Genomic DNA, 14,520 nt, shown 5'->3' on the forward strand with positions numbered 1-14,520 from the left:
TTGTTTGGGAAACAAGAAATTCTGAAACTAATCATTGACTAATCTCCCAAACACATAATTTGACAGATCAGTGAACCACTCTTTAAAATTTTACCCTATAAAATAATCCAAAAATAACTTAATATTTAAAAAGAAAAAGAAAAAGGTACAACTGCACAACCACACCCCTAAAGTATAAATTTAGGCTCCACACCTGAAAACTAAAAAATTGTGACTCAGCCCCTAAGATGTAGGAAACCAGAGCCAACAAACAAGTGAAACCTTTGAACTTGCTTCTCCTAGATCCATTTGTTAATGGCTATTTTAGTCTTTTAGTATTATGAAGTGTGTTAGTGTGATGTTAATTAGTGAGAGTTAGTAAGGGTATTAAGATCATTAGAACGTATTTGATGTGTAATATAAATAGAGGGAGAGACCAATCTTCGAATTAGGTCATTCATTTAATCAAAAATCTCAACATTGTATCAGAGCATGATCCAACCTAAACCCTATCACCTAAACTCAGATGCAGCCAGAAAAAACCCTGCCGTTGCTGCCCTTCTCAAAACCACCACAGCTCTTCATTATCTCACAAACCCAACAACATAGCCAAAAACAGAACCATGGTTCGAAATCGCGGTCGCGGGTAACGTCGCGAAACGGTCGCGGGTGTCGCGGGTCGCGGGAGACGCGGGTGTTACGTAACGGGAAGCGGGCGTAACGGTCGTGAATTTTTTTCACGCATGCACAACCATGCCAAAATTAAAAAATAAGCATGAAATCCATTAATACATGATTTTTAATGAATTTTGAAGGCTTTTTTTCAACCTACAAATGCTTTTTAATAGGCATTATGATTTTTATATTAATTTTAGTGCGCTGTTTACAAAAAAAAACATATTTTTTTTATAGTTTACATTACTTTAATGAGTAAAAAGATGTAGAAATGTAAGAATCAATTAATTAAAGTCATAAAGTTACTAAAAATGAATCAATACTCAATAGACTTAATACTCAATATACACATTACACATACATGAATTTAAAAAGTGATTAATATCAAATATCAATAAATAGTTGAAAATACATGAATACAATATTACAAATTTGTAACATAACACATGTCACCACCAAAAAGAATGACGTGGAGGGTCTTCATAATTTGCATCTGTATCTTGGGATTGGGATGGGAAATTATCTCCCCATCCTTGTGGAAATACATAGTTGAATGAACCTAAGTTTACGTCATTTTGTTGTTGCTCTTGAAAATGTACTGGTGATGAAAATTCTCCTGAATAATGTCTATAAGTTGGGGCAGGGGCTGGCTCTGGGTAGTGTGTAGAAGAAGACTCACTAGATCCTGAGATTCCTGATCCACTGGGATAAAAATGTGAGTCACGAGATGCATAATGTGGATATGCTGGATGAGATCCATATGATTGTGATGATGAACCATCTAAACCAAAGTCGCCAAAACTACGAACCACACCATATGAATCTTCAGTAGAATCGTTAGGGTCACCACGAGCACTCCTTCTCCTGGGTTGTGAAGATTGGTTCCTTGGAGGAATACCCAAGTCATAATTTTCAGGTATGTCATGTAGTCCATAAGGATCAGAAGGATATATATCCCTTCCAAATGATGTCCCTGTATCATATCCATAATTATATTCTACACCGCCGCCTCCACCACCACCACTGCCACCCCCCCCAACCCCAGCTCCAGCACCACTATTACCATCATCATCACTTGGTGGGCTCAAACCAAGATTGTCATCACTTTGTGTACGTTCAGGGCTTGAACTTGAATCATCATGCGCGTTTATTGGTGGTTGATCACCTCCTTCTGTAGTACCACCAACCTCTTCATTTAACCAATTTGAATTGTCCTGACCGTCGAGTAGTGGTGTCTCTCTCTCCTCTAACCATTGACTTAAAGGATCATCTTCTTCGAAAATGTAGTCCAAATTGATAGGATTGAAACCCTCTTCAATTTCTCGTTGGCTTCTTCTCATTGTACGTCTTAACTTTAACCTCATGTTGTAATGTACGAAAACAAGTTTTTGTAGTCTCATGTACTTTAATCTATTTCTTGTTTTCGTATGGATGAGGCTAAAGGTGCTCCAATTACGCTCACAGTTCGAAGCTGATGTGGTCTGGCTAAGAACTCTAATTGCTATTCTTTGGAGTTCAGGAGCACACAAGCCATAATGAATCCACCATTCAGCTGCATTAATAATTAAAAAGAGTTTTATATTAGTATAGCGTATTTCAAAAGTCAAATTTGAACACAAAGAGAGAAAATAGAGTAATTTTCCATTATTTAGCTATATAGTCATATTTACCAGGATTTGTTTGTTTCACTGCCCTTTGAGCCAATGGGGTTCCAAAAGTCTCTTGCCTATCTCGATATAGCAACAACTAAAAAAGGATGATTGTGAAATAAAATTAATTAATTAGATGTATTAATAATTATTCTTAAAAGTATTACAGAATACTAGAACAATTCATTATTCAATTTAATGGAACCAATACTTACTTGATTAATAGCCCGAATTTGAGTATCTATATCGGGTACCAACTTGGTTATCACTTTTTTAACTCCATCCATGACTTCTCTAGCAACTTCAGGAGAGGGTGGGGCACCATAAAGAAATTGTGGGTTCAAAAAATACCCTACAATTAAATTTAGAAACATATTAATCAATAGTTTTCTAATGCAACTATGCATAATTTAAAAGTTAAAATAATAAGAAATTGTATTTGATTTACACTTACCAGCAGCGTGCAAATCTTGGTGCAACTGAAAACTCCACCGGTTGTCAATAATTTTCCAATAATCTTTGTAAAACCGGCAATCTTTTTGAATGGCCAACTTCGCCCTATCAATTGCCTCGTATATGAAGCCCATGGTTGGTTTTTCATCACCATCAACCAATTTAAGAACTTTCACCAAGGGTTCTTGCACTTTAATTATATCAGAGGCCTTTTGCCAAAACTCTTTGCCTAAGATAATTTTCTTCGAATCATATGCTGGGCCTGATTTTGCCATTCCAAATCTTGAGTTTTTCCAAGCATCAGATGTAAACATTTCCCTTAGTGCTTGTTTATGCCTGACAATAGTCTCCAAAGCAATGAAATTTGTGGCAAATCGAGTGATGGCAGGGCGAAGTAACTCTCTATTATTTGTGAATTTCTTCATGAAATTCACTGTCCATGTGTGGTTGTAAATAAATGAGGTTATTGTTCTTGCATCTTCTAAGACCTTCTTCACGTTACTTTTCTTACCAATATCTTCAAGAATAAGGTCTATGCAATGAGCTGCACATGCTGTCCAATAGAGATTGGGCCTCTTCTGCATCAATAATTTTCCTCCTGCCTTCATTGCAGCTTCATTATCAGTCACTACTTGAACAACATTCTCCTCTCCAATTTCTTCAACCACCTCATCCATTAATCTGAAATGAAATTATAGATTCAATAATTACTACTATTTAATTAAAAACATGCAAGTCCATAATACTATTTGCATATACAATTAAAATTAGAAAATTACCTGAAATAATATTCAGCTGTTCTGCTTGGCACATCAGAGGCATCAACTGATTTGTGAAACACGGTGCCTCTATCACAATAAACTAAAAAGTTTATAATGTGTTTTCTAGTTGGTCCTGACCAACCATCACACATAAGTGTTACACCTCTTTCCTTCCAAATTCCAGCAAAAGAAGCTATATAATTTTTCATTTCTTGATACTCTTGCTCCAAATAAATTTCAGATATCTCATAGGGTGATGGACCCTTCACCCCCTTTCCAACCTCTGCAGCAATATCAAGCATAGGTTGCATAAATGGAGAGTCAGCTACATTCGCTGGAATCCGATTATAAATTAGGAATTTTCCAACCGCTTTTCCTAATTTACTTCTTAAACCTTTCAGTAACTTTGTGTTGAGTTTTGGTTGTTTCGCACTCTTGCTTCTTTCTAAAATAGGATCCATTGCCTTTAGTCTAGCTTCAGGGGCATCAGGATTGATCCATTGTCGTCCACTACCTCCAGCTTCTCGACCACTATAAGATCGAGCTCCTGCTCTATTGAAACCACTGGTAGCACCACTGCCAGAGCCACCTCCCTCTTCATAAATATTACCTCTTCCAGTTGTTCTTGCTCGAAATCTTTGTCTTTCTTCCCATTGTTGTTGTGATCGCATGCTTTCTTGTCGAGCAAATCTCATACTTTCTTCTTCTAAGTCTTCTTCATCGCTCAAATTCTCAAAATCTCCTCTAATTTGGGCTTCTGCTTCTTCTTGCCTTTTTTGTTTATCTCTTTTCTTCTCAGCATACTGTTGTAGATGTTTCATCATTTGTTCTCTTACTTGTGTGGTCACATTTGAGCATCCAGCTACTTGACCCTTTTTATGTGCCAAGTGTTGTTTCAAGCGTGTAATGCCCCCTTTGATTATCTTCCCACATAACTTACACATAATAACATGTCTATTACCGTCTACCGCAGTACCAAAATGCCATCCAATATCCTCACTAGGTAAGTTTTCATTTCCTCTATCACGTGACATATTGATAGACTTAATTTGATGATCTCTACACAAAATATAAAGAAAATACAAAGTTACAACCTTTCTACAATGACAGGAATAATATAATTAGTAATTTAGTAAATATTAAATAATAAGTACTAAATAGTCCTAATTTTAAATACTTATTACGTAAAAATAAAGTATAATATTTGATTAAAAATAATAAGTAATGTTTATTATTTTTATATTTAAATAAACAAAATTATAAAATATTAGATATTTTATTACAAAAAAAATATATTTCTTTATCTTTAAAAAGATATTTTTATTATTTTTCATAGCTTGATTTTATTTTCATTTATAACTATAAGAAATTAACAGGTGAAAAAGATTTTTGCTCTACTTTCATATACATCATAGCATCACAAATAGAGATCCATACATTACAAATTGACTATTTAATTTTTTAAGCATTTTCTCAGTATATGGATTAAAATTAAATTTTTCTATAAATTCCAGTAGTAATTAGTAAAAATCAGATTTATTAATGTATTAACTATTAGGTTAATTTTTTTATTATTAAGTTATCAAATTTTACTTTATTTGATAACTAAAAACAAAAAATAGATGTAAACATTTATTTTACCTAATTTTAAATTTAAGGTCAAAATGATGTATTAAAACTTAAAAAATATTAATAAACAGGGTCACCCTACTCAAGAAATGGCAAGTAGATACACATGTAACATAAAATGGGTGACAGATGTTATTTAATTTTTTTTTATTTTATAATATGAACATTATTCAATATTTTTTCAATAGATGGGAGTGAATATGATATCTTCTTTATCAAAATAACCACTTTGTCCAGCTGACATAAATAGCATGTTAGCCAATTGGTGCCATGAATTAATTTTATTTCTATAAGTTTGGCAAATCCTAAGACTAAATATTATAATAATTGTGCAGAGTATTCCTTAGAATTTGGCAAATCCTAAGACTAAATATTATAATAATTGTGCAGAGTATTCCTTAGAATTCTTTAAGAATGGTGAAAAATATAGCTCAATTAAGCCTAGATAATATAAAATGCCATCACATGGATGTCTTGTGTACATACATTATTTTAATGCTTTGTTTAGATGGTGAATGCAGTAGTGGATTATTGATATTCAAATATTATTATAAAAAAGGCTTCAATTATTATTGGTAAATATTAATTATTTACTAACCTTAAAAAATATTAATTATATACTATTAATAATTGCTTGCTATGTCATGGAATTAATTTTCATAATTATCTTTCAAAAAATATAATACAATTAAAATATTTATAAATTAAGAAAATTTTATTTTACATAATTATTAATGATTTCTAATTTTTTACTCTATTAAATTACTTTTTTTTTTTTTAATCAATTTAACAAACCTATTTTACAACAAAATATAATTTAAAAAAAAAACAGAATGAAAAGTGCTGTGGGAACAACAAAATATAATTTAAAAAAAAAAAAAACATAATGAAAAGTGCTGTGGGAACAACAAAATATAATTAAAAAAAAAAACAGAATGAAAAGTGCTGTGAACAACAAAATATAATTTAAAAAAAAAAAAAACATAATGAAAAGTGCTGTGGGTGTTGAGTGTTAAGAGTTAGAGTGTCTCATACGCTGGGCCTGGTAGTCGACTCAGAGCGAGAGAGGGGAGGGATTCGAGGGAACTCGAAGGAGCTCGAAGGAGCGAAGGCTGCGAACTGCGAAGCACAAAGCAGAGATGACGCCAAGCTCCGAGCCTCCGAAGCTTAAAACGAGAGGCTGGCTGGTGGCGACTGCGACGACTGGCGGAGGAAGGTGCCGACTGCGACGACTGGCGGAGCTGCTGCAGACCTTTCGCCGTCGCTGGTGACTCGCCAAGTTGCTGGAACTGCAAGATGAGTAGATCTGCTCGGTAGCCTCGGTGTGCTCACTCTCAGGCTTCGAAGCCTTCTTATTGCTTCCGCCAGGCGCCAACAAATTTTCAAGGTCAGTTTGTAACTTTCCATTTTACCCTTTGAATGGCAGATGAGTGTGGGGACTGGGGAGGGGGAAAGCAGCGCTGCTGCCTGCTGCCTGCAGCAGAAATCCTTCAGCGAATCTGCGACTGTCGGCCATGTAACGGTCCGTAACGGACGTTACGAAGTGTAACGTTGGAGAATCGGCCGTTACGTGCCGTTACGCCTCCGTAACGGCCGTTACGGCCGTGAATTTTTTCCGAACCGCATTATCGGCCCGTATCGGTTTCGGGGCTTCCGATTTCCGTTACGTATCGGCCGTTACGCTACGTAACGGCCGTTATTTAAAACCATGAACAGAACCCTCTGAACCAAAACCCTACAAAATCTCAATGCCGGAAAATTCCCCACGTGCTGGACAACTGCCAGAAGTCCCAACCCCACACACCAGCATGTGAAACTGTTTCAGGGCACTTCTTCTGACTATTCCTCCAGCATGTTCTGATCCCTTCCCTAGACCGTATTATCAAGCTATTGGGCATGTTTTTTTCTCAAAGATCCAACCTATTTCGACCACGCATTCATGGTAATCCGATAGTTGCTGTTCAGTGTTCATAAAGGCTATTTGTGAGCCTCTTGGAGGAGTGGCGGTGTTCATAAGTTGATTTGTGAGGCTGTGGCAGTATTATATCAGTTCGAAGGTGGATCACCTCATCCGTGGTTGTTTTGGTGGTTCAGCACATTTGCGGTTGTCCCAATTAGTTTTGATTGTTCTTCTTGTTTGATAGTGGTTTGGCTGCTGGTTTGTAAGTGTTGATATGGAGTCTATCAATCCCAAAAACATGTTTCCTTCATCGCTGTCACAGATAACAACTGAAATTTGGATGGAAAGAAATATGTTCAGTGGTCTAAGGTTGTTCAAGTTTATTTAGCAGGACTAGAAAAATCTGACCACTTGCTCCAATATAGTCCTTCTGATGAGAAGAGAAAAGAAGAGTGGATTCAGGAAGATGCCTTGATTGTTTCACTTTGGTGGCTTTCGATGGAGCCCCAGATTGCACTGATGTGCATGCATCAAGATACATGCAAGGAGATTTGTGATTATGCAAAGCTTCTATACTCTAGTAACATTACACGTATGTATGATTTATCCCAAGAGTAATTTCAGTTACAACAAGGAGATAGGAGCATTACAAATTAATCTGGAGAGATGAAACGTATTCATGAACAGCTTAACATCATGCAACCTATAACTGCCGATTTTCGTGTGATGCAGAAGCAAAGGAAGCAGATGACCTTTCTTCAGGTTTTAGCAGGTTTTAAACCTAGTTTAAGGTCTAATCCCAGATACTTAGTAGTGCAGAGTTGCCATCATTTGTCAATGTTTATTCTTGTGTCCTTCGTGCTTCCTTCAGCACACATTATCCTGCTCTTGCATCTGGCTCTGAGTGGACAGCTTTTACCACACATGGTAATTCTAGTTTTCAGTCAAGCAACCGCAGAAGTTATGGAGCTGGTTCAAGCGGTCGTGGTGGTAGAGATGGACGAGGTAGTGGCACTCCTCGCCAGTGCGCACATTGTGGACGACATAATTATACTATTGAGCATTGTTGGGATATCCACGATAAACCTTCACATGTTGCCAATGTAGCCACCACTGACTCCACACCTTTGGGGGCAGCCACCACCAACCCTACACCTTTGGGGCCAACTAGGGGGCAACATACTATATCTATGTCAGAGGAAGAGTATTCCAAGTTCCAACAATATCAAGCATCACAACAAGCTTCTCTTCTCATCGCATCTCTTGCCCAAATAGTTAATCCCACAGCATGTCTGCCATCCAATACTCTCATCCTAGTCCTTGGGTTATAAACTCCCCTGCCACTGACCATATCACAAGTATACCTAATTTCTTCTCAATACTCCAATATCTTGAAAACTTACTTTGTGTTACTCTTGTTGATGAATCCACCACCATTGTTAAGGGAATTGGGACTATAAATTCCACATCTTCTATTTCTCTTTTTTCAGTTTTGTATCTTCACAAGTTTCCTTTCAATCTTATGTGAGTTAGCAAGATTACCAAATCCATGAACTGTTTAGTTACACTCTTCCCTGAATCTATGGTCATTCAAGGTTTAAGAAGGCTTTAGATTCATGAAAAATTTGAAAAGGTTAAAAGAGAAATTGAAGGTCCAGAATAAGGAGGTGTTCAAAGATTTAAGATTTAGAAAGACTAGAGATGGCTGAGTTGGATAGGAAAGAAGAAGATAGTATTCTATCTAAGGAAGAAAGATGAAAAGGGCATCCTTAAAGAATGAATTAGAGGAGGTGATTTTCAAGGAAATGAGAAGTTGGAAGCAGACAATGAATTTTAAATGAATCAAAATGGTAATTGTAATTCCAGATTTCTACCATAGGATAGCTAATGGGATAATGAGGAAGAATTTGATTAGGTAGTTGGACGTGGTAGAGATACTATAATCGATCAAAGTCAAATTGCTTCTAAAATCAGAGTTTTATTCTAATTTGCATTTTGAGGAGAATGATAGTCGACCAATGGTTGAAGGTTTAGATTGGGACCCTTCGTCCAGCGATGAGGTAGCTAGGTTAGAGAGGACTTTTAAGGAAGAGGAAATAAGGGCATGATATTCAAAATGCATAGAAACAAAGCTCTAGGACTTAACAAATTTAATATGGCTTTCTTTTAGGATTTCAAGAGGTGGTTAAGGATGACTTGCTTAAGGTTTTTAGGGAGTTATGGGAATGGAGTTTTAAGTAAGAGTATCAAATCAACTTTCACAACTATAGTGCCAAAGAAGAATAAATCCATCAAGATGTTGGACTATAGACATATTAGCTTAGTTCTAGCATTTATAAAATCATTACTAACATGTTAGCCAATAAGTTGAGATTGGTGCAAGATAGGACTCTCTTTGAGGCTCCTAATGCATTTGAGAGGTAAGGCAAATTGTGGATGCCATTTTGGTGGCCAATGAGGTTGTTACGGAGATTTGGAGAAGGAAGAAGAAGGGTCTCATTTTTAAGTTGGATTTTGAGAAAGCTCATTATAGAATTGGAATTTCCTGGATAAGATTTTTGTGAGGAATTTGGTAAGAAGTGGTGGCGTTGGATTAGAAGTAGTTTGCATAATGTAAGCTACTTGGTTTTGGTGAATGGCGAGTCTAAGTCTTGGTTTAAGGCTATGAGCGAGATTAGGCAAAGTGACCCTCTATCCCCATTTTTGTTTGTTTTAGCAGCTGATATTTTGAGTAGGATGTTGGGTAGGGCTATAAATATAGATTAAGTTAAAGGGTTGGAGGTAGGGAGAGAGGGGGGTCAAGGTTTCGCACCTTCAATTTGCTAATGATACTAACTTCTTTTTAAAGGATCATAGACCCTCTTTTTTGAATATTTTGGGTCTCCTCCACATTCTCAAGAAGGCTTCTGGGCTTAAGATTAATATGGGGAAGAGCAGTATCACAGCTATCACTATGCTCAAAGAAAGTGTTAGGGATTTGCATGCCGATGTGGGTTGTAGTGTCTTGAGTTGACCACTGTCCTATTTAGGGGTTCCTTAGGGGGTAATCCTAGATCTATCAGCTTTTGGGATCTAGTTGTGGAAAGGGTTTTAAGAGTTTAGATAGATGGAAAGGTGCTCTTTTTCCTTCAATCGTAGAATTACACTCATTCAGGCTTGTCTTTCTAGAATCCCTTTATACTTTCTATTTTTAAGATTCTGGTGAGGGTAGCCAACAAGAATGAGAAGATAATAAGGGACTTCTTGTGGCTAGGGGTTGGGGGCTTTAGAATCATTTGGTAAGTTGGGAAGTGCTAGATAAGTCTAAACGGGAGGGTGGTTTGGGTACTGGAAACTTCGTGTCTAGAAACACAATTCTTCCAGCTAAATGGCTTTGGCGGTTTCCGCTAGAGAATTCTTCCTTGTGGCATAAAGTTGTTAAAAGTATGGATTAAACAAGAATGGGTGGTATACTAATTTGAGATTTAGATATTCTTCAAAGAGTCCGTGGAAAACTACCTCTTAGAGTTATACCTTCTCATTCCCCATATTAAAGTCCTAGTGAGAAGGGGTAGTAATATCCGCTTTTGGAAAGATCCTTGGTTGGGGAATGTAGTTTTCTCCACCTCTTTTCCTCACCTCTTTTGCTTGAGCTTAGAGCAAGATGGTCCCATTTCATCTTTTGTTGTTGATCCAAGAGTCCTTTGCCTTCTTGGGATTTTCATTTTCATGGGTTATTGAATGATAGGGAGTTGGTAAAGCTATTCTCTTTGCAAGTCTTATTGAATAACTGTCAATTTTCATTGGAGGAGGATAGTTGGTCTTGGTCTTTGGATCCTTCAAGGGTTTATCCTTACAAATCTTTCTGTGATTTTCTAACTAGATCTAATTCATCTTTTTCTCTCTATACATCTTTTTCTCTCTATAGATACATTTGGAAGGCCAAAGTCCCCTTTAAAATTAAGGCTTTTATCTAGTTGGTTGCGCTAGATAGAATTAATACCAATAACTTGTTATAGGTCAGCTGACCTTTGAAGGCTTTATCTCCAAATGTTTATGTTCTTCGTTTTAATTGTTCAAAATCTAGATCACATGTTTTTATGCATTGTGATTATGCTTGGAGGACATGGAACAAGTTATTTGGTTTTTTAGGCAAATGTTGGTGAGTTAAGACGTAGTGGAGGCCTTTCTCACAACTTCTTTAGTTGGTTTTGGTAGGAATAAGGATAGGGTAACACCCTAGAAATGTGCCTTTGTTGCTATTTTGGCGCTTTGCGTCGGATTGTTAGTCTGCAATGGTTTTGGTTTTATGTGTTTTTTTAATTTTACGATTTTTTCTTTGTTTTTTTATCTAGATCTTTCCAGATTTTACTAAGGAGATATCTAATTCTCCTAGCTGTATATTTTCAATCTATTAATGAAATTCTTCTTTTACTATTAGGAAATATATATATATATATATATATATAAGATTTGTCCATCTTTAATGAAAGCATATTTGGTCATTGTCACCATATCCCTAAACACCTCCCTAAGTATTCTCACAAACCTCGGGTAGTAGACTAATCGGCCCCAAATCCTTCACCCTCCTAGAACTTTCCTTCTTGGGAATAACAGCAATTTTAAAACCATCCAAACCCGGTGCGTTTTCCCTATCCATATCAAACACAACCTTTAAAGGGCTGTCTTTTTTGGCCTTCACGTGAACCAATGGCAGTTTGTTTTTATATTTTTGCTGTTCTTTTCTTCTTGGTTCACAACTCTTATAATGAGGATTTATTGTGTTTTTTTTGTATAATCACTCTTCTACAATAAAATTTCCTCTTTTTTAACCGAGAAAAAGAAGAAGGAAATGTGCATTTATTTTTTGTCGCAGATACATATGTACCCATGTAGTTGAATTATAGACAACATAAACTTTTATCTTCAACTTTTGACAGCACACAATTCACCCCATCAAGGACTAAATCCTGTGTCCACCATAATCACTAATGAACCCGACCACTGAAATATTTGAGCATAGAAACGAAAACAACAATTAAAATTTCGCAACGAATAAAAAACTGAGAACACAACAGAATTTACCTTTAACTTTGTTGCAGAAAGGGCAAGCTTCGTATTGATAAAGCACAACGTCCTTCGGAATAACCGCCGGTGGCAATACCTCCTTGGCATAAGCTTCCTGCGATAGTAAGCCCACTGCAGCGACGGATAACAATGCTCCGGTGATGCCAAAATACGCGGCTCGGGAGGCGAAGAGATCAATATATGGGGAGAACCACCGCCGGCGGGAGTACGAACTCCCATTGCTGCTGGTCCCGTATAGAGCCACCTGCAGGAGCCTGCGTTGCGTCAATATGACTCCTGCTTCAGGCCCTGGTGCGGCGGCCGACGCGGCGATACCCTCTGCCGAGATGGAGGAGAAGGCTCTGAGAAGAGTCGACGCTCGTCTCATGGCTCCTGGAATGGGAGCAATGAAGAAGCGGAGTGATCCGCAGACCGATCACCGTCCCCTACTCCCCTTGGCTCGTTGCCTCGATCGAAGCTCCACGTTGAAAATAGGGTTTAGAATTTTCCAAATGTTTATTATATTTTATTTTTATTCTAAAGGTTCAAAATTTGTAAACCAATAATATGTGAAACGGGTCAAATTAATTTATGAAAATAAAATATTATTTGCATCATTTTTATACACCTTAGTACACCTTCTTATAGTAACTGTCACCTAGAAACATGACAAAAATAAAGCAAATCATTTATTTCGATATTATTGTGAGAATTAAAATGATAAATTACTTAAATAACCTATATGACGTGTCTCACTTAGATATATAATAGTCGCGCAGTCACGCATGTAAAATGAATCATTTATCATTAAACCATCCAAAAAACGACAATGAGGATTGTTTCCATTCGGAAATCACACACTCACAAGGTGAGGCAAATAATTAATTACCAATGCAAACAACAAAGATGGTCTAGTCATCAAGCGAAAGCTACCCAGCTATTAGAGATAGAGCAAGTGATACTCAGACATGAAAGTCAAGTATAATAATTGAACTATTAATGCTTAGAAATAGTTCCCAATTTATGACTATATTTTTAAATATTTTGAATTTATAACTTTTAATCATAACTACGTTTTGGAAATAATTTGAAATAAATTGTTACTCCAAAATTGACTTGGGAATGACATAAATATGTGATTAATTTCAATTATAACAAACCTTCAACACATTTATCTCAATTCATACAACGTGGTAAACAATTATCACTTTAGCCTCTACACCACTTGATCCCACTATTTCCATCTCTTATTGCCTCTACTTCCTTATCTCAATTCCTTCTTTTCTCCCTCACCTTATCTCTTTTAATCTAGTTATTATCATGTTCCTCATTTTCTATCCTTTTTTACAATTTCTACACCTTATATGAATTTTTCATTGTTTGTATCCGTATACCTTTGATAAGGGTTGACATAACGAGTTCATTCACGAACAATCCACCATCTCCCCATCTTAATCACATCATCACTTCAAAAGGTGTTTATTCTTTGGCATGCCCATGCTAGACATTTTATTATGTCACTTACTATGGGTGCAAGGTAAAGCCACGATATCATTGAAGTCAAATAGACTCCTGACTTGGCGATGATTCAAAAACAATTTCTCGAAGAAAATTTTCATGTTATCACTCACACATCTCACTAGGTAACAACCGTGATGAAGATGATCATAGATGATCTATAATTGAGATGATATCCTTTAAGGAGGGTATGTGAATATATATTTTTCAACAATTAAAGATTCCTAACATAAATGCCCATGAAAGCCACTAGTACAATTTGCCCACGATTCTTCTATAGGCATGGTTGAACCACCGCCTATAACTTCGCTAAAGGATTTGGCCAACATATTCTTTTGCAAGAGGATGCTGAAGGGAAAACGTTGTTCACTTACAATTGCTTCATGGTCAAATCATCATTCATAATGACTTCGACTAGACCTAGCAGTATGGTGGACAATAGGTACTCTTCACACAAAATATCGTCGATGAGATCATGTGAACAATCGATTGGTCGATTGTATAAAAGAAGACAAAGAGATCAAGCCCACCATCAACCAAAATTATGAGAACTCCTTAGTAGCTAAATGTACTAAGGAAATGGTGCATTTCAACTTAAGGAGCTTCCCTAAGTCTTGCTCTCGACTTTTGGTTCATTTAAATCAATAAATCAATTTATTTCTCTATCTATAACGTTTTCTTAGCTCACTGGACCCTTTCATTATACATCTTTATCATTTGTCTCTTCAATGCTCATATTTTGAGTTACTCGATCGACCCCTACTATAACCTCTTCTTCACCAATTTGTGCTTTTGCTTTTGCTCTATTAATGTTTTCTACAAATTTCGATTCAGTTCAGTTACATTATCGATCCTAACCCTTAGTTTTTGTTCCTCTTAGACCTCATCTTGCAACTTTTTCAGACAATCT

At 36.4% G+C, this 14,520-nt stretch overlaps 2 protein-coding genes across 9 annotated transcripts in view; both read right to left on the minus strand.

The window, feature by feature from the left end:
- The window catches only part of LOC131146856 (uncharacterized), a 102,372-nt gene extending 89,665 nt beyond the window's left edge, over positions 1-12,707 (minus strand). For 5 of the 8 annotated variants that reach the window (XR_009134480.1, XM_058096665.1, XM_058096664.1 and 2 more), the window contains exon 1: positions 12,111-12,601. Coding sequence is in view for 7 of the 8 variants with exons in the window: in XM_058096665.1 (XP_057952648.1) it covers positions 12,111-12,480 (370 nt within the window). In the remaining variant the exon portion in view is untranslated. Of the gene's footprint in view, positions 1-12,110 lie in introns of all 8 variants that reach the window. The other 3 variants (XM_058096667.1, XM_058096666.1, XM_058096669.1) reach the window with 3 other exon arrangements.
- On the minus strand, positions 1,017-4,764 carry LOC131146855 (uncharacterized). The gene is made up of 5 exons (XM_058096662.1): positions 3,536-4,764; positions 2,758-3,437; positions 2,519-2,655; positions 2,325-2,400; positions 1,017-2,206 (listed from the first exon to the last, which is right to left on the minus strand). The coding sequence occupies exons 1-5, from the start codon at positions 4,549-4,551 to the stop codon at positions 1,104-1,106; spliced, it is 3,012 nt and encodes a 1,003-aa protein (XP_057952645.1). The 5' UTR covers positions 4,552-4,764; the 3' UTR covers positions 1,017-1,103.
- Positions 12,708-14,520: the final 1,813 nt, after the last annotated feature.

Source organism: Malania oleifera, chromosome 13 (genome assembly GCF_029873635.1).
Source record: "Malania oleifera isolate guangnan ecotype guangnan chromosome 13, ASM2987363v1, whole genome shotgun sequence".
Lineage (NCBI taxonomy): Eukaryota > Viridiplantae > Streptophyta > Magnoliopsida > Santalales > Ximeniaceae > Malania > Malania oleifera.

Excerpts from the sequence above, each read along its gene's own strand:
- LOC131146855 (XM_058096662.1), bottom strand. The coding sequence starts at position 4,551 with ATGTCACGTGATAGAGGAAATGAAAACTTACCTAGTGAGGATATTGGA. Across the intron at positions 2,401-2,518 it reads AAATTCGGGCTATTAATCAA|TTGTTGCTATATCGAGATAG; the intron begins GTAAGTATTGGT and ends ATCCTTTTTTAG. Across the intron at positions 2,207-2,324 it reads AGTGAAACAAACAAATCCTG|CTGAATGGTGGATTCATTAT; the intron begins GTAAATATGACT and ends TTATTAATGCAG.